The 24,377-nt window shown below is 43.0% G+C and overlaps 1 protein-coding gene across 1 annotated transcript in view; it reads left to right on the top strand.

The window, feature by feature from the left end:
- NEK1 (NIMA related kinase 1) overlaps positions 1-24,377 on the top strand; it is a 328,757-nt gene that overhangs the window by 104,937 nt on the left and 199,443 nt on the right. Inside the window, 4 exon segments of the mRNA XM_029573804.1 lie at positions 3,365-3,439; positions 12,004-12,170; positions 12,251-12,382; positions 15,077-15,179. Coding sequence (XP_029429664.1) covers positions 3,365-3,439; positions 12,004-12,170; positions 12,251-12,382; positions 15,077-15,179 — 477 coding nt within the window.

The following is a 24,377-nucleotide window of genomic DNA, read 5'->3' as shown; positions in this document are numbered from 1 at the left end:
AATATAAGATTGCATGCACACAAATCCAAGAGCATTAAACCTATATTTAAAAACACCCACATCCTGCTCCTGATTTGAAAATAGTAGTGGTTCTTTTAGTTATACATTTTTCAAAGGATTTAGTGAGATCTATCTGTATAAGCAAAAAGCAATTATTGGTTATAAATTTGTAATTTGGTATTGCTGAACCCGATGTCCTGGATCAATTGTTTAGCTATTCAGAACAGTGTGCCTCTAATATTATATTCAAGCTCTCTGTATTTGAATCGCAAAGGAACATAGGTATATAAAAATTAAAAAATAAATAAATATCATGGGAGGTAATTGGGATGGATATTGTAAATTAAGGAAAAAGGTGATACGCATGGAATTACATGCTGCTTCACTGGCATAGTACTGCCAAGAGTCCCTCGGGGACTTAATGTATTAAAAGAACTGCTACTGTTTTTGGATCAGGAGGGGGATGTGGGTGTTTTTAAATATAGGTTTAATGCTCTTGGATTTTGTTTGTATGCGATGGTATATTTTTGTAAAACATTTTTTGTTAAATAAAAACTTTATGCTTTTAAAAATATTTGTGGCTTCCTCTAGAATTCACTATTTGGTAAGTAGTCAGAGAAGTGGAGATGGAGATAAAAGTGGGTAGTACAAAAAGTTATTTTTCATGTTAGTCTCATGTCTTTGCTTGTTGTGCATCAGAAACAAATGTATGTCAAGCTTATGTTTTATCGTATTCTTTTTTTTAATAAACAGTTTTAACCATAAAAAAGTGTGTTCTCTGTATGTATCTGCTGGTAGGGGGAGAAAACTTACACATCTGGACTGGTGTAGCAGGATTCAAGGAAAGGAAATTCAGATAAGACTAAATTTCTCTTTCCCTGTATGTACCTGGATCAGTCCAGACCGTGGGTTGAGCCTCCTGTCCAGCAGGTAGAGACAGACCAAAACTGTGAGGGTATCCTATATCAGGACAGAACCTACCCTACACCCCTTCAGTATTTGTCTGTCTCCAGCAGGTGCAGGCAGCTGAACCTACGGTTCCCCTTCTTCTTCTTCCCTTAGTTTCCGTGAGGAGATTTTCTTTACTTTTGGTCTGGATCAAGCAAGTATTAAATTCTTGTTAACTTTCAAAGTCCTCTTTTTTTTTTTTTTTTCTCCCTTTTTTTCCTCACAGAGACAGTTCGGTCTCTTCGCTCTGCTGGAAGCCTAGGGGGGGGAGGGCTTGCCCATCCTAGGCCCCTTTTTTCCCGGTGACCATCTGGGGTGATACTGGTGGTCCAGTCCCTCCCCCATTATCTAGCTGTCCACTGTAAAACAGTATCCTCTCAGGGAGTGTTTTTCCCTTGGCTTAGCTGAGCAGTTAAAAAAAAAAAAAAAAAAAAGGGGTATAAGCAGGGCTGTATTTGTTACTTTTTAAGAAATGTGGACAGTTCCTGCAGCGTGCAGAGTTCAAGCGCTGTCTCCGCTGACAGACTTCAGCCCTGCACAGCTCAGCAGTTTTTACTTTTTTAGCGATTTTTTTTTTGCTTCAGCGCTGATGCCCCGTTCCAGCGCCTGTAAAGCATGTGGAGAGTCTGCCACACGTTTTTTCCGCGGAGGCTTCTGTTCAGTGTGCCTACCGGGTGGGGAGGGTCCCTCATCGGTCCCCTCACCCGCAGCGACCCAGGGGCGAGTTCCCCGCTGCATGGCCAGGCTGTTCCCGTCCCGGAAAACCACGGGAACGGTGGCCATCTTGGAAGCAGGCTCAAATGCAGAATCTGATGTGCAGGAGGAAGGTGAACCAGATATTTTAGTTTCTTCTCCGGATTTGAGCCCTCCTCATGACCCGGAGGGGGTGCCTGACCTCCCCCCCGGGAAGTCTAAGTCTTGTTTCTCCATGGAGTTTGTGCTTCTTATGCACAAATCCTATTTAGCCACAGCAGGAGGAAGATTCATCCCTGTACCCCCCCCCCCCCCCCCCCACCAAACAACCCGCGAATTTCTCCTCCGCAACCTCCGAAGGCACCGGAGGGCCAGGGCTCGGTTAGGGTGGTCCCAGGGGTCCCGCTGCCTCCGGATCCGCCACAGCCGCCTCCGGTCCCAATTCCAGATCCAGATGTTGACCCGCTGCTTCCTAAACCCCCCCCCCCCTCGAGGGGGGCGATCCTCAGGTGCTATGCTTATTTCAAAAGGAGGAACTAGAACCGCTCATTCCCTTCATTTTGCAAGACCTGGGAATTGAGTTGCCCCCGGCGGATACGGTTATGGCCGCAATGCCTGCCAACATGGACCCGGTCCTGGCGGGACTTAGGGCTCTTCCATGTACTTTTTCTTTTCATCCTATGCATAAGCTGATGCTCCTTAGGGAATGGGAGTCCCCTGAGGCGGGACTCCGAGTGGGGAGGGCTATGGACAAACTCTACCCCCCTTCCTGAGGACTGCTTGAATCTACTTAAGATGCCAAGGTAGATTCCTCTGTCACGGTAGTTACCAAACCGCCATTGGGGCTACGGCTCTAAAGGATGTCCAGGACCGCAAGTTGGAATTTTACCTCAAACGCCCTGTCCTTGGGAGTTCGGGCGACAATCTGTGGCAGTCTTATGCAGCGGGCAAGCCTTAGGTGGGTTCAACAATTACTCAGCACCCAAGACCTCCCGCTGCAGAGGTGGAGCAGGCGGATCGCTTGGAGGGAGCGATTGCTTATGGGGCGGACGCCCTGTATGATCTTCTGCGAGTGCAAGCCAAGGCAATGGTCTTCACGGTCTCGGCCAGGTGCCGCCTCTGGCTGAGAAATTGGTCTGCAGATGCCTCTTCCAAAGCTCAGTTGGGAACTCTTCCCTTCAAGGGCCAGTTGCTTTTTGGTGAGGACCTAGAACAACTTATCAAATCCCTGGGAGAAAATAAGGTTCATAAGTTTCCGAAGGATCGCCCGAAACAGTCTAAGTCCTTCTTACCCTCTCACACTAGATTTAGGGGGCAACGCCGTTTTTCCACCAGGGCAAGGGGCTAGTAGGGGGAGATATAGGATACCCTCACAGTTTTGGTCTGTCTCCACCTCCTGGTGGAGCAGGATTCAAGGAAAGGAAATTCAGATAATACTAAATTTCTATTTTCCTTGACTGTGTTTGACCATATACATGAGCAAACTGTGGCACCACCTTTGTCACTGAGTATCCTTTGAACTGCATGAACCTTCATGGTAATCATTTTTCTGCACTGCATTTTTTGTTTTTAAATTTAAAAAAACAAAACACATGTAAGCACACCTATTTCATTGCTCTTTATTACTCCTTGTCAATGTGGCCTCACTGGAGGGAAGAATGCTTCTTTGAGTAGTTCTAACCAACATCTGGCAATTTGAAATGTGTACGTTTTTATTTCTCAGATGGATCGTATCAATAGAGCCAGAGAACAAGGATGGAGAAATGTGATTGGTTCAAGTGGAAGTGGTGACCTAAAGGTAGGCCACAGTTCTGATTTTTGGAACCACTTAACTCTTTTTCTTCATTCTCCCTACCTCAGTCTTAGCATCTATTTGTTGGGCATGTGGGACTAATATCTGCAACGTGGACCAGTGGTTAGTTGAAACAGCTAAGTTATGAATTTGAATCTTAGTCTCTCACTCTAACTTTCTGAAGGCATTTTACTTCCTTGATACTCTTTTTACACTTTTGCATGGACAATAATAATGTTCTTCTCGCGTCCCCTCCCAATTTGTCTGTTTGAAAACAGTCCAGAAATTTCTTGCTAGATCTTCTACTTCAAAACTATAAATTCAAATCGGTTATTACATAATTTGTTTCATAGACCAAATGTATTTAAATCTGTCTCATGAATGTTCCTAAATATCCTGAAAGCTAGACCTGTTTTTGTTGTTTTGGTTTATTATAATTGATATAAACTCCTTTGGGCTCACTTGGGGGGGGGGGGGGGAGGAATAAGGAAGTTTAGAAATGGATGGAACCAGGGATTGGAATAGAGCACCTATTTAAAGCACGGAGTATGATGCCTAAGAGTATAAAACTGTTCTCCTGCAGTAGGTAAAATGTACTTTAAAATAACCAAAAAAATGAGATGTGGTAGAATTCTGACCAGTGCTGTGGTGTGGTTTGGATGTAGATTCTGATCTCCTGTTTAGGGCTGGTCTGGCCTGGGTACAGCACTTCGGCCCAGGGGAAGAGGACAGCTACTGCTGTAGTAGCAGCTCCTGCCAACCAGAAGTAATGCTGAGGTTGTACCTTGGAGGTGGTGTCCCTCTGTCTAATAAGGATTCCTACAGCCACTTAGGTATGCCATCTGGAGTGAGGGGCTCAGAACATGAAACAAATAGAGGTAAAGACCAAGAGAAGAGGAATGGCACAGTAAAACTGTTTTATGTGCTATGGCAAGAAAGGATGCTTTGTTTTCCCTGAGCTGTGAATCTTGTGGTTGATTGAGCTCTTAAAAGGTTTGGCCTTTTGGCCTAGTGGAAAATTTTTTTTCGCGTTTTCATGATTTTTTTCTCTCTGTTCCGTTTCCGGGTCCCTCTTGGTGCCTTCCCGTAGTGTTCTTTGGGTAAGTTTACTTTCGCGGTCAATTCCCCCATGGTGGCATTGCCTCTGTGCCCACTAGTCATCTATGCCTGCTGCCACTGTTCCATTCTTTGGCCCTTTGTTTCACTCTGTAATGGCCACATCCGGTTTTTGCTGATGCCCCCAGTGCCAACGGACCATATCGATCATCAATCCACATCAAATCTGCATCCTCTGCTTGGGGGCATCACAAGATGTCCGGGGTTGCTGCTTTTGTGACCAGATGACCCCGAAGGGACGTCAGCTTCACCTTGACAAGATGGAGCACCTCTTTGGGTTGAAGAAGTCCAACCCAACAGCATCGGCATCTAAGAATCTTGGAGCCGCACCGATGGACACCTTGCCATAGATAGCGGAACTGTCAGTTCTGTAGAAGTCGCTGGTGGATAGGGGCACCGGAGACTGACCACTGTCTGTCTCCTCTGGATGAAGGATGCCATGTTCATCATCTTTGACCTTGGCACTGGGGAAAGACTGAGCTGAGCATCATGGGAAGACCAAGAAGCATCAGCACCGGTTCCTGACAATGCACAGAGTTGGGCACAGGGATGCACTAGTTTTTGCCATGGTGCCCCCAAAGTGACCCCGTGGCAAGGAGCGCCAGTCCTCCATTGATGCCCGGGGTCCAGGACAGTCTCCACCAGTCCTGATGCCAGTTGCCAATCCCTCTTGAGGGTCCGAGGAAGATCTGGCCATTCCTCCTTCCTCTCAGTCGGTGTTGGCATCAGCAACGTTCAAGGAGGAACTGGAGCATCAAGTCTAGCTGGCGGTGGAGTGGGCACTGCAGGGCAGCGGTCCTGTGGCACCAATTGAACTGGAGCTTGTAATGCCTGTTTTCATATTGCTTCTGGAGAAGCTCAATATTATTTATTTATTTATTTATTTAATTCTTTTATATACCAACCTTCATGACTGGTGTCATATCAAATTGGTTTACATGGAACGAAGGGGAAAACATTCTTATCAACCGATTAACAATAAAATAATCAGAGGAGGTAAAAAGTTACATATAACAAGGAGATCAAACTTGGGAATTGAAGAAAGAAGGACAGAGAGATAGCAAAACCCTTTAATCACAATGGTTATGTAAGTTGTAAGGAAGGCTTGAGATGTAGAGTATCTAAAGTGAAAAGATTAAGGGAAAGCTTGGCTAAATAGCCAGGTTTTAAGTTTTTTTCGAAATGTTTGCAGACAGGGTTCCTGCCTGAGGTCCGGTGGTAAATTGTTCCAGATAGTGGGTCCTGCTATCGAGAATGCTCGTTCTTTGGTTGCGGTGAGGCGTGAAGTTTTGTTAGGAGGCACTTGAAGAGATCCTTTGTATGATTCTCTGATGGGTCTGGGAGAGGAGTGGAGTTTGAGGGGGAACTGGAGATCCAACGGGTATTGTTTGTGGATCGTTTTGTGAATTATGGTGAGGGATTTGTGTAAGATTCTATAGTTAATTGGTAGCCAATGTAAGTTCTTTAAGATGGGGGAGATGTGATCTCTGCGGTTTGTATTAGACAAGACTCTAGCTGCTGCATTCTGGAGCATCTGTAAGGGTTTTATAGAGGAGAGTGGAAGCCCCAGAAGGAGTGAGTTGCAGTAGTCAATCTTGGCAAAGAGCATGGCTTGGAGGACTGTCCTGAAGTCATGGAAAAACAGGTGCCTAACTGACCCAGCTGGCATCGGTTCCCGGGCTTGTACCTGTGCCCGGTGGGGCACCGAGGCCTTCTACTGATATGGTGGTCATCACCGGTTCCACAGAGTTTTTTTGGTCACAGCTCTCATCTCATCTCCTTTTAAACAAGATGCCTCTTTATTTCCTACAATATGTTTTCTCCTTTCTCTTCACTCTTTTTTCCCATGCACCGCTTTTCACCTTATAAGTGGTAGCTATCACTTATCAATCCTCTCAATACTTCCAATATGGAGAAGTACTTAAGTACTCTGTCATGCTGCTGTTAGTTACTTCATAGAGCTACATGGTCTGGCAATGGTGAAGGCTGATTAGCAGTGACTGGTGAGAGAATTTATTGAACAAGCAGGGAAGAGCAGAGGAAGCACCAAGAATGATTGTAAGGGAAGGGACAGAGCAGCAATAGAAGGTGGGATTGGGACTTGACTGGATACAGTTATGACTGCAGAATTGTGGCAGACTAGCCCTGTGTTTAATGCTAAACCAATCAGGCAGAACACTTGCTTTAAAGAGAAAAAAACAAGATGGCATCAGTAGGCCCAATGTTATCTTGATTTTGATAAATTGTAATAGTCTTATCAGAAATCATCAAATTGAAATAAAGGACCTGACTTATGAAAGACTTCTCTACATAAACACCAAACCTTTCAAGGGAAGAGCTATATAGGGCATTTGAAATCCCAAGAGGGTTGAAGTTTGAGGTTGGGGATGACAGCATGTCTGGGCCTTTGGATGATTTGAAGTGCTAGGAAAAGGAGGGGACAAGTTATAATTTTTTTTTTTTCTGCCTTTCATGACATTTCAAAGCAGACTACATTCAGGTACTTGTGAGTATTTCCCTATGCCCCAAAGGGCTTACAGCCTGATTTGAAGCAATAAAGGATGAAGTGATGCATCTGAAGTCTTAAAGAGCATCAGTGGGATTTGAAATCTAATTCGCAGCTTTCTGCTCTACGCACTAGGCAACTACACCACCCTACTGATGTGGCAGTTAATGTGGCAGTAATATTTCTAGGAAGTTGGGAACCCTGCTCCCTGATTTCCCCTTAATCTTCTCCGTGAAGTTTATGTATGGGGGCATACTTTCCCCTCCTATCACTTCACTCACATCTCTTTCACTCCCTTCCCCCCTCTCTCTCTCCTTTTCCCTCCTTTCATGTCACTCACTCACTCCCCTCATCTCATTCACACCTCTCCCCCTTTTCTTCTCCCCTCTCTCACCACCTCCTCTCTTCACTTCACTCTCTGGCCCCTCCCTTCCCCTTACTCTCCTTACTCCTTACTTGAAGTGCCTGGTCTCACTGCTCGAGGCTTTTTTCACCAGCACAAATCTGGCCAGCGCGCTGTCTCTCATTCACAGCCCTACATACAACTCTACTCACTTTTTTACTTACTTGTACCCCTTTTCCTTTTCTTCCCTAGATGCTAGATTCTCTAATGTACTGGCATGCATGTTTGGTGGAAAGAAATGTTCTAAATTTGAGTTGATATGAGGTACATACATAAGACATTCACACTTTAAGGTAGTGGTTCTCAACCCAGTTTTCTAGGTCTAATCAGCCAGTGGTTTTCAGTCCAACCACAGTGAATATGATATATATTTGCATACATTGCCTTCATTGTATACAAATATATTTTGTGTATTCATGGTGGCTATCCTGAAAAAGCCTGGTTGGGTGGCCCTCAAGAACGGGGTGGTATCTGCCTGCACTCCATGGTAGTATGGCTATTTCTGTGTCCTCGTGTCCAGACTTACCTGGCTTACACTAAGACATTACAGGAGTCACTGAATCTTTCCAATTGCTGGCTATGTAACCATTTGAAGTGTGATGGCTCTGGATTTGCTCCAGTTCCTTTCAATGAGTCCTTCATTCTCAACCAAAGCACCTATCTTGCTCCTACTGTTCCCTCACCCATTCAAACCCTTACGCTTTGCCCTGCACACCGTACAGACAGGTTGGTGTTTTCAATCTCCCAATGCCACCCTCTGGGCAAACTGTACTGATACTGACTGACTAAGAATGGGTCTTTTTGTACCGTGAAGTACTTTGTCTATACTTTGGAACTTTTCTCATGAATGCTTCAAGCATGAGCTAAATATGACTATTTGTCTCGAGTGGGCAATAAAATGGTGGTTGTCCCTGGAGCACATCCCTCAAACTACGGGGACCACTCTACCAACTGCCCAACCTATCCTTGTGCTTCAACCAGACTTTATCCCACTGTGATTATACTGGGGTTAACAGCTCAGTTCATTGTGTTAGTCAGTTTTGTCCTTTGGAGGCTAGAAATCATATCCAAGGAACATGTTCCACAGGTTATAGGCACAACCTCAGATATACTGGAAATTATACAGCCCACCCCCATGATGAATATACTCCTTCCTCTATGTTCCTGCTTGCCAAGGCTTACATTTAAGCAAGGCTGCTCAGTGTTGGTACTTCCTGTTGCTAGCGGAGGAAACATTTCAAAATTTATTTTGCCACCCTTGTGATAAGGAAGAATAACAGAGTATTTACAACACTTCTGGAGTTTGGTTTTTCGCACTATGGGGGGCAGGGAAGACTATTTCCTTTAATACTCTTGCACAATATATATCCTTTGGATATATTGTTTCTTTTTCTCTGAATAAACATCAGAACTGGTTTTACCTCTGGAAGAAAACGAAGGGTTCTAATTGATATTTGTTTGAAATATGACCCTTTTCATTGGGTTTTGTGGACTGTTTTTCCTGGTTTAGAAGTTTTTGAAATTGAGAATACTTTAAAGAATCTTTCTGCCACTGTGGAAGCCATTATTATGAATGAGACAATGAAAATTGTAGGGCTAGTACAACAGGAAATCAGATCACTTAGAGGTAGTTTTAGTTAATCGTATGGCTTTAGATATGTTGCTTGCTGACAAGGGAGGGGTATGTCAATTTATTAACTCTTCCTGTTGTTTGTATATTGATAATAATGGTAGTATTAGAAATCACATGCAGGCTATAGATACTTTATTATCATGTTTTGTCCATTTTACTAATACTGAAAGCCCTTCCTGGGATTTATTAGGTATGGGGGAATTTTGGAAACTTGGGGACAGACTATATTAATGCTTACTACTGTGATTGTATTCTTCTCGTTTTGTGTGTATCAGTTCAATGTAAATGAAGTATTTGTAAAATAATGTTCTCAGCTACTCTTTCAGGTCCTCAGAAAACTTCCTTAGATGAGGAATTTAGTAGATTATGTACAATGAGTAACCATATATTAGAGGCCCCATACTTCTTGGATCATCTCTTGCTATTCTGGGCCTCAAGGAGGAACTGAAATGGTTAAAATGGTCTAATATTTTAATAAAGATCATTGAGGTAAAATATATTGTGGAATTAGTAGAATGTGGGACCCAAGAGGTAGAGGAAGGTGCCTGGTAAGAGATAAGTTGCAGGAAAGTATTTCTCTCTCCTGACTTATGCTTAAAGGAACACAGATCCTGACCTACCACAAGATACTCTTAAGATTGATTAAGCTCTACCAGCAAAAGGGAAGAAGTCAGGAATGTGCATGAACTCACTCTTGCTAGCTTAAATTAGATCACTGCCCAGCTGTTTGTGCACATGAGAGAGACTGTATAAAAATGCAGCATCCACTGGTCAATACACATTGACAAAATACTTTTATTGTATCTATAAACTATATGCAAACATAATTCATTGATCGATACATCAGTGTGTACCTCTGTGACTGTATCTACAATAAAAGTATTTCGTCAATATGTATTGACCAGTGAACTATGTTTGCCACACATTAACTACAGTGTATCTTCTCTATATGTGTGTGCTGCTTACTCCGCCCTCTCTGTGTTCTTTTGCCTAAAAATGCAGCATGCCATGTATTTTGGGAGTTAGCGTATGACGTCCCATGCACACTAATAAAGATATTACAGAAAACCTATCTGTCTCGTGGATGCTGCTGTACTTTTCATAATGTTTCCATAACAAGGATTATTTATTTTTTTTAAAGTTTTTTTGTATACCGACATTCGTTAAGAAAACATCACATCGGTTTCCATGGAACAAAAAGTAGCCAACAGGGCTTTACAATGAAACTGATAATAGAACTGGGGAGGGGGGGGGGGAGAGGAGGGGAAGGAGCGGGGGGAGGGGGGAGGGGGATGAGGGAAACCAAGGTTATGCTGTACAAATAGGTAAACGCAAAAACATAGTTAAATACAAGTATAGATTATGTACAATAATATACTATAGGGAGTGAATTAAGAAGGGGGGTTTTCGGTTGTAGACCTGGAGGGCGATGGGAGGGGCGGGGGGGGGCAGAAAGGTGAAGGAGAATAGGAGTGATAAGAAGAAGGGGCTCATGCGTAGGCTCTTGTGAACAGCCAGGTCTTGAAGTTCTGTCTGAATTTCTTAGAGAAGGTCGTAGGTGGTTGGGCATAGAGTTCCATAAGGAGGGTCGAGCTAGGGATAGCACACGTTTGGTGGCTGTTAGATGGAAGAGTGTGGGAGAAGGTGTGTGAATGTTTGTGGTGTAGGGCGTTCTGGTAGGTCTGGAAGAGGAACGGATGTGTAAACAGTCTGAGAACCAGAGCATGTCTGGATTGTGGATGGCTTTGTGAATAAGGGTGAGGGTTTTAAATTGAATTCTGGCTGTGATGGGGAGCCGATGAAGTTGTTTGAGAATAGGTGTGATGTGTTCTTTTCTGCGGGCGCCTGTTAATATTTGTGCAGCTGCATTTTGAAGCAGCTGCAGGGGGCAAGGCTATTCTTCAGGAGACCTAGGAGTAGAGCGTTTGAGTAGTCTATTTTAGATAAAATGAGGGCTTGTATGGCTGTTCTAAAGTCGTTGAGGTGCAGGATAGGTTTAAGTTTTTTGAGGGTGTGTAATTTATAGTAACAGCCTTTGATGGTGGAGGAGATAAATTTCTGTAGGCTGAATTGAGGGTCAAGTGTGACACCTAGGTCTCTTACAGTTTGCGAGAGGACTGGTGGAGCGAGGGGAGAGTTGGCTGAGGGTGTGGGTAAGGGATTGATGGGTTGAGGTGAAATGATCATAAGTTCAGTTTTGTTGGGATTTAGGGCTAGGTTGAGTTGGGTGAGTAGACAGTTGATGGATGAGAGGGCACTGTCCCATCTTTTTAGGGCGTTGGTCAGGGAAGTCTGCCTAGAGGGTGTGAGAGGGTCTTCAGCATTCTTCCTGTGCCTTCATGGGTAAATTTTACGTGGTGAAGATCTTGACCCCACCACCAGTACTTCCCTCTGGTAACCACCTTGAGGTGTTACAGTGGGTTGGGTTCTAGGCAGACTTCCCTGACCTGCTTGGTACCAAGTTATCTCTTTTGCTGAGGTCTTTACCTCATTTCTCCTGAAGATCCAGAGTGATCTAGGGTGAGTCATGTTATTGTCTCTGCTCCTCTGTCTGTCTTCTGCTTGGAATTCAGCAGCTTGTCATTGTCTTCTGCTTACTGCTGTTATCTAGCTTTCTCTTCTGCTTATTTTAGGCCCCACGGCATGGCTAGTTTCGGTGGAGCTTGGTCCCTTCCGTTTTCTGAACTCCGCCCAAGTTCATTCATTTCAGCTTTTATAGTGCTTGCTTTTGAATTGACTATTTCCCATAGCTGCTTTATGGTTCCAAGCGCCTATCAGCCATGAGATATGAATACCCATTACAAAGGGTATGGAATATGACAAAATTATAAACGTCAGACAGCTTGTTATGTATAATTCTGGGGCCACTCATACACCATAAAGGATTTTCAAGCTTCTCTCTCTTGCCACAGAATACTTTTTACGGTGGAGGTGGAGGAGGTGCACCTGCCCGAGGAATGTATGAACATTATCATGCTATTTTCGACCAGTTGCAGCAGCAGAAAGAGAACATCAAAGCCGCTGAGGAGAGAGAAGCCAAACTAAAAGCGGAAGTGCAGGTGCCAAAGCCTTCGCCCAGGTAAGGTAGGGTCCAGGTTGTGGTGCTTGTGCTTTTGCTGTGGGAGGATGTAACAAACTGCTGTGCATGTTTATCTACAGAGTTGCTGCACCTGGGGCAGGTCCAGGAGTTCCCAATGAGACTCCGGGTCACCACCCACTCCCAGATAAAGATGCAATTGGAAAAGAATTAAAAAGGCTGGAGGAAATATCTAAACAAGCCAATGCAAACAGGTTGGTCTGTAGTGACACTCATCCCGTTCCACTTCCCCCTGTCTTATGCCTATTTTTAAGATTTTCTCTTTGACGGACTCTGTTTTGTTATATGCTGCAGGCAGACTTATTTAGTATTGGATCTGAGACTAGATATTTCTGTTAAAATGGTAATAAACAGTGAGTTTTCAGTGGAGCCAGCACAAATCCAATACTAAATATCCTTGAGTTAGCACCTCTGCAGCTATGATAAGCTGTAAAAGATTTTTGTATGCGTGTTATTTTAAAATAAATCTGGGGTACTAACTTTCAGTAAGTGCTGCTCTTCGTGACAGAGGGTAATGCAAGCAGTAGTTCACTGACTCAACTAATTAAATTACTTTTTTGCTGCCTGCAAAATGGTTTATGCATATGAGAATGCCAGAGTTCAGTTGGTGATGCTGAAACAGAATGACAGAGGGATTTATTCTGGTTGGAAGCTACATTTCTGTTTGTAGATGAGGTTAAGAAAGGGAGGTGGGGTATGATTGATTATTTATATGCCGATATTTACAGTATAACTGTTTAGTTAAGGAGTATTATGAGTTTTTCCGAAATTCTTTTAAGCAAAAGGCAATCCCATTAATTTGAAAAATCTTTATTGTAATTCTTTGCTACATGAAAAATCTGCAGTTTGTATCTGAATTTTAAAGTATTTAATATTATCATATTTTATTCTCTAATAAAAGTATTTAAATACATAAAACTGTGATGGCAGAAAAAGACCATATGGCCGATGTAGTCTGCCCATGTCTTCAATCCATACCACCAATCTGTTGGGTAAATTGGATCCTTGCAAAGCTTGATGCCTGTCTGTCTCCCAGTTCCTGGATTATGTACAGGTGTGATGGAAGTGCTGCCCTGTCACTTTTTCATGCTTTTCCTAACATTTCTGTGATGCTAACTGAAATGAGACTGCTATCCTTTTTATTTTAACTGGCCAAGACATTTCTCCAATGCATGGTCGGTGAGTGAGTAATAGAAAATAGGTCTGCTTCAAGGGATCTACTGGGTACTTGCGGCCCAGACTAGTCACTGTCAGAGAAGTTTTGATGGGCCTTGGTCTGAAGCTACATGGCATTTCCTATGTTCCTATGATTTTTGTTTCTCTGAGTAAAGTATTGTGGTTGCCATGTTAGTCCACTTAGATATGTAGAAATAAAGGTCAACAAACAAGTGACCCTTTATTAGGGCTGTGCATGGCAAAAACTTCTTTCATGTGTTTTTATTTTTGTTTTATTTCAATTTCCAGTGTTAACATATGCTAAATGGTTTTGATGTGCATTAACGTTTGAAACAAAATGACATGAAAATTTTGGGGTTTATTTTTTATTTTTCAAAATGAAATAAAATACCAAATGTTGGTGTTTTTCTGTAATTTTCAAACAGCACCTCCCTCTTTTTGTATAGGACTAACTCTTAATACATCTGTAACAAGCTTTTGAGAGGTTTGTTCCCTACAGGTCAATGCAATTGCACTGAGTTTAACTAGTATAGAGCCAACTAGGTTTGAGATGGTCTGAATATTTGTGATTCCCTGAAAGTGATCTTTTGGTACCCTCTGCATCCTGGGATCATCCTGCTGGTAGGAAAGCAGAAATTCTCTGAGAGCAGGATGAGAGCCAGGAGGACATGACTCTGTTCAGGCCTGTACCTGGACATTTTTCAGTCTTTATTTTCTTTGACATCCTCTTTTTTTTTTTTTTTTTTTCTCTTATTTTATTTGTAAACACAGATGTTTCTTCACAGTGTGGGTTTCATTTCAGTGCTTTTGGTTGTTGTTTTTTTTCTTTTGAAAGATTATTCCAGAGTTTCAGTATATTTGGCTGGTAGTTCAGGTCTGCTTTATGTGCAGTGTTTTGCAGTTACACCACTTTTCTTTATATGCATGAATATGCTCATTAAGGCCCGGATTTTGAAAGACCTACGTGCGCCAAGCCTATTTTTAAAAGGCCCAGCCACAGGCATAAGCCCTGGGGCTTCGGAAAAGGGGTGGGGAGGGAGCGGGTGGGATCAGAGGCTCCCGGCACAGCGGCCATTTGCCGCTGTGCTGGGGGATCACATGCCAGCAGGCTGCCAGCACACGCAACCTGTTCCTGCCCAGAGGCAGGCGCAAAAAGTAAGATAAAGGTCGGGGGAGGGGGGAGATTTAGGATAGGGCTAAGGGGTGGGAAGGGGTAGGAAGGTTAGATTAGGGTGTTGGGAAGTTCCCTCCCAGGCCGCTCTGAAATCGGAGGGAATGGGGGAAGGCCGCAGGCGTTGGCGCATGCAAGTTGCACTAATGTGCACCCCCTTGCGCACGCAGACCCCCGACTTTATAACATGTGCGCATGTTATAAAATCTGGCGTCCATGTGTGCGCGCCAGGTAATGTGCACACCTGGACGCCCGCGGGTACCTTTTAAAATCTACCCCTAAGTGAGCCGTTCTTTTGCTCAGCCCTTCTTAGCTGGCAGTTGGATACAGACATGACTTTGGGCTGGTGTCTTTTAATGAGAGTGCCTATGTATGCTACAGATGGAAAAGCTCTTAGGATGTACTGGGTCATAAGCAAGACCAGCATTATCAGTTTATCAAGGCATTGTTTCCATTACTGGTAAAATGAGTTCAGATCATATACGCACACTCCGATATCCAAGTGAACTTTTCTTTTTAATTTCTCAAATGTGTTATTCAGGCAAAGAGGACAAGTAGCTGCTGAGAGGGCCAGACAAGTAGAGGAATTCTGGCAGAGAAAGCGGGAAGCAATGCTGAACAAAGCCCGTGCTGAAGGCCACTTGGTATGGAGTTTAGACTGCACACTTTATACTGCTAGTACTATACTGTGATGTGAGAGTGCTCTCTAATAAGCTGAAAAAACATTATAAGGATAGCTCATAATGTTTTAGAGATCTGTTTTCAGTCCATCTTTTATTTTTGAAAGGGTAAACAGGTGTATAAAGAATAAGAGACATAAGTTTGTATTTATATTATGACTGGCCAAGAGAATAATTAGAAATGTGTAGTAAGTATCTGTTGACTAAGCAGTTCAGACGGTTAGGAAGATGCAAACTTCATTTTCCACTGCCCCTTCTCTGTCTTACTTTCTTCCCCTGCCCATCCACTCCAGCATCAGTCAAAGGACAAGTCACGTTATTGCAGTCTCTGACTTTGAGCTGTCAGGAAAGATGCAGCTTTCCAAGATCTCAGCATTAATTGTGAAAATCATATGCTATAATTCATTCTGAGTTGTAGTGTTCTCTCAGGGCTCAGTGTGGTTCCAAACTGTTTGATTGGGTCAAAGAACGTTGTTACCCTTTGTTTTTTTTTCCCATAAAAAAATTCCTGCTTTTCCTCTGCATTCAGGCAGACCACTCCACACCAGTGGATTATACACTCCTACCAGCAGTTGGAGAACAGAGTAAAGCTGACTTGCTGACTTCACTGACATATAGCCCTGCCCCGACACCAGCTTGCCAAGATTCTCCATCTCCAGCAGATGGTGGACATGAATCTCCCTACTGGGGATTGCTTGTGGTTTAAAAAAAAAAAAGAAAGAAACTTAGGAGAAGATAGATTCAGACGCACCATTTGGGCTCCTGAGATGACACTCTTTTGGTCCCTCCCTCAGTTGAGTGCTTTAAGTCTGGAAGCCTGACAGGCATAGACTTTAAAAAAAGAGGACGACGAGTGAAGGCTTGTTCCCTCTCCCCCCATAGCCACAAAAGAGGACAAAGGAATGCTTGGTGGTGAAGGTTTGTGCCCTCTTCCCCTATAGCCAGTGACCTGATCATGTTCTCAGCCAGGGAGGGCTGAACTCTAACAAAAAAAAAAAAAAAGAAAGAGTAGAGAAGTTCTAGTTCCCCTCTTTTTTTTTTTTTTTTTTTTTTTTTTTTCCCTTACTGGGTCCTCCTTCCCTTGGCATTTATTCCTTTGCATCTCTTCCCCCTTTCCTTCTTGCTGCTCTGGGGAGTTAGTGTAGAGTGGAGACGGCTCAGGCTTGGAGGATTGAGCAGCATTTGGCTAGGCCCTGCTTCTATGGCTCAATTTAGTCAGCCATATGATAGGCCACAGCAGAGGGTTTTATCCCATGTATGTAGACGTGTACACACATTCTTGCCATGCAGCGGTGTCCTGTTGAAGGTGCACACGTGTGTGGATACTTGTATATATAAGGCTGCGGCCTAGATTTCAGTGTGTATTTGAGTGCGGGGATACTTGTGTGAGTATGCCCTCTGCGCGGCTATACCTGGGCACCGTTGGTGTGTGCACAGGAGGCCACGTAAAGCTGAGAGCAGGAAATCTATGTCACCGGGGACAAAAAAAGTCTTAAGCACCGTGCTATCTGTGAGGCTTGCCATATAAAGGCAATCCAGCCATTGCTCTCTTTATGCCTGTGTTAGTGCTGTTTAGATACTCAAGGCGATTTGGCCCTTGCAGATTTTGCCAATGTTGGAACGTCCCCCCGGCCTATGATGACTTCGGAGGGGAGTAGGGCAGGAGGCAACACAGTGGACAGTTCCCCCTCCTTCCTTATTCCTGATAGCAGAGACATTTCCAAGAGAGGGGTTGGAGAGGACCAGGTTTCAGCCTTTATTCCTGGTATGGATCCATCCTCCTTCTGGGTCTAATTTCTTTCCAGGACCTGCAGAGTTTCTGCAAGGGCACCCGGCAGAGGCGAAGCAACCTGCTAAGAGTGGTTCATGTACTTGGAGCTCCTGCTTGAGAGATGTTAAGAGAGATGTGGATTATGATAAATCGGATGACTCCGATGGGGACTTGGTTTTCTGCCCTCTAGATGTGGGAGAAATTCCACCTGATTTGGAGCCACATCGGACTCTACTCTGCCGAGTCTGTTGATCAGATCCTGAAGATGCTTGGTGTAGACAGGGGTGACACTTTGGGCTTACAAAATAAAGTTCCCATATTGGTTACTTTACACAAAGCATCCTGTTTTCTTTTCCCTCTTGGATACATAGGCAGGGGATCTGTTGCAATTCCTGAAGGTGGATTCCTTGCTATATGTTGTTACCAAGCGAACCACCATTCCAGTGGAAGGAGAGGCAAATGCCCAGGATAGGAGGGTTGAGGCTGTACTTAAGCAGGCCTTTGGGGCTATGGCAATGAATTTGCCAATTGCTTCTTGTTGCTGCCTGGTGGCTTGAGCTGGTTTGTGTCTTTCTCAAGAGTCACAAGGAGCGGGGTCCAATGGCGGACCAGAGATGGAACTGGGGCCCACATTTTTAGTCGATGCGGGCTATGACTTGGTGTGGGCGACCACTAGAGGGCTGAGTTCTGTAATAGCGGCTAGAGGCCAGTTGTGGTAGCAAAATTGGTCAGCAGACACTTGTTCCAAGTCCAGTCTCACAAGGTTACTCTTTAAGGGTTCTCTTTTATTCACAGTGAGTTGGAGAGAATGGTGAATAGCTGGGGGGAATCCAAGATTCCTTGATTGCCGAAGGCCAAGAAGGCAGTGTTCTGTCCTTTTCGGGCGGAGGGCCACACTAGGGATTCCCATCTATTTCATCCTATCCCCATTTCATGGGGTGATTGTTTCGCCGACTCCAGATCATTAGACACTATGTGACAAAGTGATAGCTAAAGCCAGAAGAATGCTGGGCTGCATAGAGAGAGGAATATCTAGTAAGAAAAGGAAGTGATGATCCCCTTTTACAGGGCCTTGGTGAGGCCCCACCTGGAGTACTGTGTTCAGTTCTGGAGACCGTATCTCCAAAGGGACAGAGACAGGATGGAGACAGTCCAGAGAAGGGCATTCAAAAAGGTGGATGGCCTTCATAAAATGACTTATGAGGCGAGATTAAAGAAACTAAATATGTACACCCTGGAGGAGAGGAGGAGCAGAGGCGATATGATAGACTTTCAGATACTTGAAAGGTTTTAATGATTCATGGTCAACAACAAACCTTTTACAATGGAAAAAAATCACAATTTGAAGCTCCAGGGAAAGAAGACTCAGAACCAATGTCAGGAAGTATTTCTTCACGGAGAGGGTGGTGGATGCCTGGAATGCCCTTCCGGAGGAAGTGGTGAAGACTAAAACTGTGAAAGATTTCAAATGCGGGGTGGGATAAACACTGTGGATCCATAAAGGCTAGAGGATGGGAATGAAGAGTAGAGCCATGGGGGTGGCTTGCTGGAATGGTAACTACTACCTGGTGATTAATACCCTTACTCAAAAAAACTTGCACGGTTAATGCAACCCCAACATTGCTCTCTGCTTCAACGGCAAAGGGAAATGTGGAAAAGAGGATTTGCATTCAGATAACAACCAAAAAGGACTGAACTTCACAATCTGGGTGAACAAATAAACGTGGGGGTAGCTTGCTTATTACGGCGGTTACTACCCTAAACCAATTAAGCCCGATACATCACTTTGAAAGCATATATAGCGTAGCTATCTGCTTCAACGGTAGGGGGAAGTGAGGAAAACAGGATTTACATTCAGATTTCATCCAACAAGGTATCGATCTGTGCAATCTGGGTAAACAAGCATCGGGGTAACTTGCTTGATGCGGCGGTTACAACCCTTAACCATAAGCCTTATGCTCACCTTTGATGCAACTCCAACATTACTCTCTGCATCAATGACAGGGGATGGCAGGAAATTTGAATCAAACAGTTACTAACTGTTAGTGGTTGGTGAAACAGATAAGTATGGGAAAATAAGTGTGGAAGCTTGCTGGGCAGATTAAATGGGCCGATTGATCTTTTTCTGCCGTCATTTCTGTTTCTATGGAATGCCGAGGAGTGGCAGTAGGCAGTCAGTTGATTGGAAGTGTATGTAGTTTGACTGGCATACTTGTGGTTCGCCAAGTTAAACATCTATAGCCTCCCTTGTGATTACTGTTGCCTCTTTGGGACCTTAATCTGGTCTTGCATTTTCGGCCATTATATGTGGTCTCTTTGCAGCTGCTCATCTTGAAAGCAGTTTCCCTCGTTAGCAATCTGTTCAGGATGAAAGGTCTCCGATCTGCAAGCTCATTCTTGCCGTGAGCCATTTCTACAAATAACGCCTGGTGTGGTACAATTTAGGAATGTACCTTCTTTTTTTCTGGAAGTGGTTTCTGAGTTACATTTGCATCAGTCTATTTCCCTGCCCCTGTTGGACAAAGATAGAGATGAACAGGATTATCATCTCTTCCAAGCCTTTGATGTCAAGTGGCATCTGGTGCAGTATTTGAAGATTTTGCGCTCTTTCAGGAAGTCTGACTGTTTATGCTCCATAAGTTTTCCTCACATAGACTATTGCAATAGTCTCTATATAGGATTATCTAAGGTCACATTACAACCTATTCAATTATTACTTAATGCTGCTGCCCGGCTTGTATCTCATACAAAACGCTCTGAGCACATTTCACCAATTTTATGTAAAATGAATTGGTTACCTATTACTGAGCGAATTGAATTCAAAATCGCTATGATTATTTTTAAACTTCTCAATTCAGATTCTTCATATTGGTCGAACGCATTGCTGTGCATCTATAAACCTACATGAGGATTAAGATCCTCTCATTTGAATCTTTTGGAAATACCTTCAGTGCGTCAAGCACATTTGTTTTTCACTAGAGAGACTTCATTTTCTATTGCTGCACCAGCTCTGTGGAATCTAATTCCATTTGAACTGTGTTCCTTAGATAATTTGAAAACATTTAAACATCTTTCGATTTCCTACTCCATCGTGCCTTTACTGTATTCTAAAGTCTATTAGGTGAGATGACCCCCATATCCTATGTGATAGGTATGATTTGTGAGTTATGCAGTATTAAGCATTATCTAGATTACCTTGAATAAGGTATTGGATGTTATAGTTTCCATGAAACTAAGGGTATTTATTGTCTGTTAAGTCTACTGTTGATAATGTACACTATGTTTTATATTATGCATGTTTTTTACTGTATATCGCCTAGGCCTTTTTGTGATAGGCGATTAATACAGTTTAATAAAATTAACTTGAAAAAATGGTGGAGGTTAACAAGATGCACTGGCATTGCGGGCAACTATAGCCCATTGTGTACAGGAAGTCAGCATGACCACCTATGTGGATGCAGATGTCCCATTACCTAGACAGATCAGGGCACATTTCATTAGAACTCAGGTGGTTTTGTAGGCGGAGCTTTGGTTGTTGGCTCCTGTCGAGATTTGCTAAGCAGCGACATGGTCCACCTTACAGTTTTTCTGAGCATTACCGCTTGGATGTTAGGACTCAGGAGAATGCGGCTTTCACATGTGCAGTATTAATAGGACCGCAGGTGGTCTCCTGCCCTTTTTGGGAGTAGCTTTGGCGCATCCCAGTGCTGTGGATTGGCCTGCCTGAATGCAGAGGAAGGAGAGATGACTACTTACTTGATAATTTCCTTTCCTCTAAAGGCAGGCCAATCCACAACCCACCCTGGGTGCCTCCTTGTTTTAGTTCATCCTTTATATGCAGATGACGAAGTGTTATTTCTGTTAATTTGTTTGAAGGACTAGTAAGTGACATAAACAACCCTAAGTTTAGTGAATGTTAACTTTTTGGCTAATCTTAGTGTTTCCGAATTGGCTGGAAGCATGAGTGGTTGACTGTTAATAATCATGTTCAACTTATAATCAGTTTGTTCACAGTTTGGCTTTTCTAGAGATACTAACGAGCTGGTGTCTGGGCAGGGCTATATGTCAGTGACATCAGTGAATCATTTTACTCCATCTCTATCTGCTGGTAGCAGTGCATAATCCATTGGTGTGGATGGCCTGTCTTCCTAAGAGGAAAGGAAATTATCGGGTAAGTAGTAATTTCTCTTTATTTTAAATGTTGCATCTGCCTGAATTGTTTAATAGACAAGGGATGTCTAGAAGGGCTAAGTGCATACAATATTTCTCTTCGATATTTGGGGGTTTTCAATGTAAAATCGTGATTAGCTATTTAAATAATTTCCCTGGGCACTCATTTCTAGTGAAAAGGCTGATGACTGCCCTTCATTTTCATATTCAAAATGAAAATGCATTAACAGGTAAGTGAATACAAATGATCAAGAAACTTAAGTGATAAATCCAAAATAGGCCTTTTGGGTCCTTACAAAAAGGTAGACTTTTGATTTGAATCAGCCCTTTCAAATGACCTCATATTGTTATGGTGTATTAATATTTTATTCATGATCATTTTGAGGGCTATTATTCCCTTTTTGGCTCTTAATGGCTAAATATCTGTATAAGTGCTCTAAATTCTTCTGTCCACCGAAAGTGGGATCTACTCAAATCTTGGAATATGTACATGAGTGATTTATGCACTATTGCATAGTAAAATAGGGGTCCATTTTTAAAAGGTTTAACTAGTTAATTTAGTTTTGAAAATTCCTCCCTTCTGCGCTCCCCCCCTACTGCTGAATGGCTAATTTTAGCCGCAGAAATACACAATGTGGCTAATTTTAGCCAGTCAAAAAGGGGAAGTTCTAAGGACGTTCTGGGCTAGGCTTAAGATTTTAGCCGGTTGGCCAATTATCTCTTTAAAAAAAAAAAATCTGAACTAATTGGCCAAGTTAGGTGCCTAATTCTGGTCATGCAAATGGCACAACTAAATTTAGGAGGTAGATTAAAAAAACATTCCCTGCTCTTGGAGCCACCAATCCCTACCACTCCCCCCAGATATTTCAAACCATTCCTCTCCCTCTTATCTCCTCCCTTTGCTCATCTGATTCATTTTTAAAGTGTCCCACATAGCCCCCATTCCTCCCTCACTCTCGCCTTTTCTCCCTGAATGCCAGCATCCCTCAACCCTCATTGCTGCCCTTCCACCCCCAGTGTTCCAGATGCTGATCAGGAAGGATGATGGCAGACTTTCCTCCTCGGCATGCTGTGTTTGGCAACATCCTTGATAGATCCAAAGCTAAGTGTTGCTAGAGCTGAGGCCATAGGAGGTAAGCCTCATCATCCATCCACCAAAACTTTGTGAGTAATTGTGGAAGGGTGAAGGATGATTTGAGGATACTGTAACTGGGGGCGTAACTTAAAAAATACATTGAGTGGAGGGGATGGGGGCAATAATTGCACTTGGGGTAGAGGGCTTTTTTTTTTTTTTTTTTTTTTTTTTAAACATCAGGAGGGACACTTGAAAAAAAAAATTAAACAGGCGGAAAAGATGATAAACAACCATGTTTTACATGTTTTCTCTATAATCTGTCCCAAGCATATTTAAATACAATTACAGAGCTGGCCTTGACCTCTGCTGGGAGGCTGCTCCAGGCCTTGTCAACTTCCTGTTTGATTCTTAAAGACCCATATTAAATCAAACAGCCAGACCCCTCTCATGTCGTACCACTAAGTTGTATAATAATCCAAACAACAACCAAAACTAGTGAGGCTGTTGTCCAAAATATTTGGCCAGCCCATGCTGCTTGTAGATAAGAAAGGTAACCATGGCCATTCTGTACAAGTTATCCTAACCTTCTTGGAGATCTATTACAGTTGTACAGCTACAGTCTGCCCATTAGTTTATATACTACTTTTGGGCCTCTAAACTTCATTCCTTTTCATCCAGTCAGTCCAGTCCAGATGTATGGGTGTGCCCACTGACCAGAAGATGGTGATAGAGACCAACAGATTTGCTGATGTTATCACTTATAAGCATCCTTCCTGACCTCAGTCTGCCAGGATTCTCTGTCTCCAGCAGATGATAGGCAAGCATCCTATGCTGTCAGACTGAAGCCTGGTAGTCTAAATAGGAAAAGAGGGGAGCTCCAGAGGTGAAAGACAAGCTTTCCCTCTCTGTTGAGCAGGGATTTAAAAAAAAAAAAAAAAAGATGGACAGCTTCTGAGTGGAAAGCATTAAGTTCCTTCCCTCAGTTGAGCAAATCCTGAGGCCAGGGGGCTTCCAGGATTCCTGGTTGGGGGTTCTTGGGAGCTGGCATCTCTTCTACTCTTTTCCCCTTCCTCCCCTCCCGTCCTCTGCTCGCCCTCTTCTCCTCTTCCTTCTTTCTTCCATTACCATTTTTCTGTGCTCTGCCCCTTTAAGTTTTTGGCTCAGGGTCTGAGAGCAATAAAGCAAAAAAAAAAAAAAAAAAAGTGTTTTATTGAGGCAGCATTCCTGGGTCGCTAAGCAATTCTAATTTCTTCATTATGGCTGACAGCATTTCTGTGTGAACTTGATCAGTATTTCTGTTTGCTTCAAAAGATATTTTTAAAATATCTCCAGCAAGTATTTAGCTTGAGGCAAGGAGCAGCCTCAGAATCTGCTACAGCTTTTCCAGCATATTTGTAATTTTAAACTGCTGATGGTTTTATGTATCGTTTTATATGATTTGTCTTATGTTTTATGAATGTTTTTATTGTGATCCGCATTGAACCGTGGTTGAGGAAGTAGCGGAATATAAGTTTATGTAAATAAATATATAAATAGTGGGAACTCAGGACAAAGAGAGGTTCAAAAGGAAGAGAATGAGGAGGATTTTTCTGGTTCTAAGTGCACTCTCAAACCTGGACTTTTGTAACTCCTTATTTCTCGGTCTTCCCGCATGCCTCTTAAAACCATTACAAATATTACAAAATGCCTCAGCAAGGCTCTTGCTAGGATCCAGGAAATTTGATCACATTACACTCTTGCTAATTTCTCTACACTGCCTGCCAGTGCAATCCTGAATGTACTTTAAAGTATTAATGCTAATATTCAAAATCATTCACTCTAGTAACTCTGGTATGATAGGTGTGACATTACAACCATACACACCGCAGAGAACACTAAGATCCCAAAATAAAGGACTACTGACTGTTCCAACAATACAGAGCACACACCTGACACACGTAAGAGATTGTATGTTTACCATAGTAGACCCAAAACTTTGGAATTTCTTAACTGAAATGCTACGTATGATAACACAGATTTAAAAGTGAACTAAAGACATGGTTATTTAAAAATGCATACAATCTAACTTAAAACATCAGAATGTGGAGAGCAAGAATGACAAGAGATACTAATTGATACATGATAAACAAATTAATGAGATATTGTA

The sequence above is a fragment of the Rhinatrema bivittatum genome, chromosome 1 (genome assembly GCF_901001135.1).
Source record: "Rhinatrema bivittatum chromosome 1, aRhiBiv1.1, whole genome shotgun sequence".
NCBI lineage: Eukaryota > Metazoa > Chordata > Amphibia > Gymnophiona > Rhinatrematidae > Rhinatrema > Rhinatrema bivittatum.
This window is presented reverse-complemented; position numbering and strand designations above follow the sequence as displayed.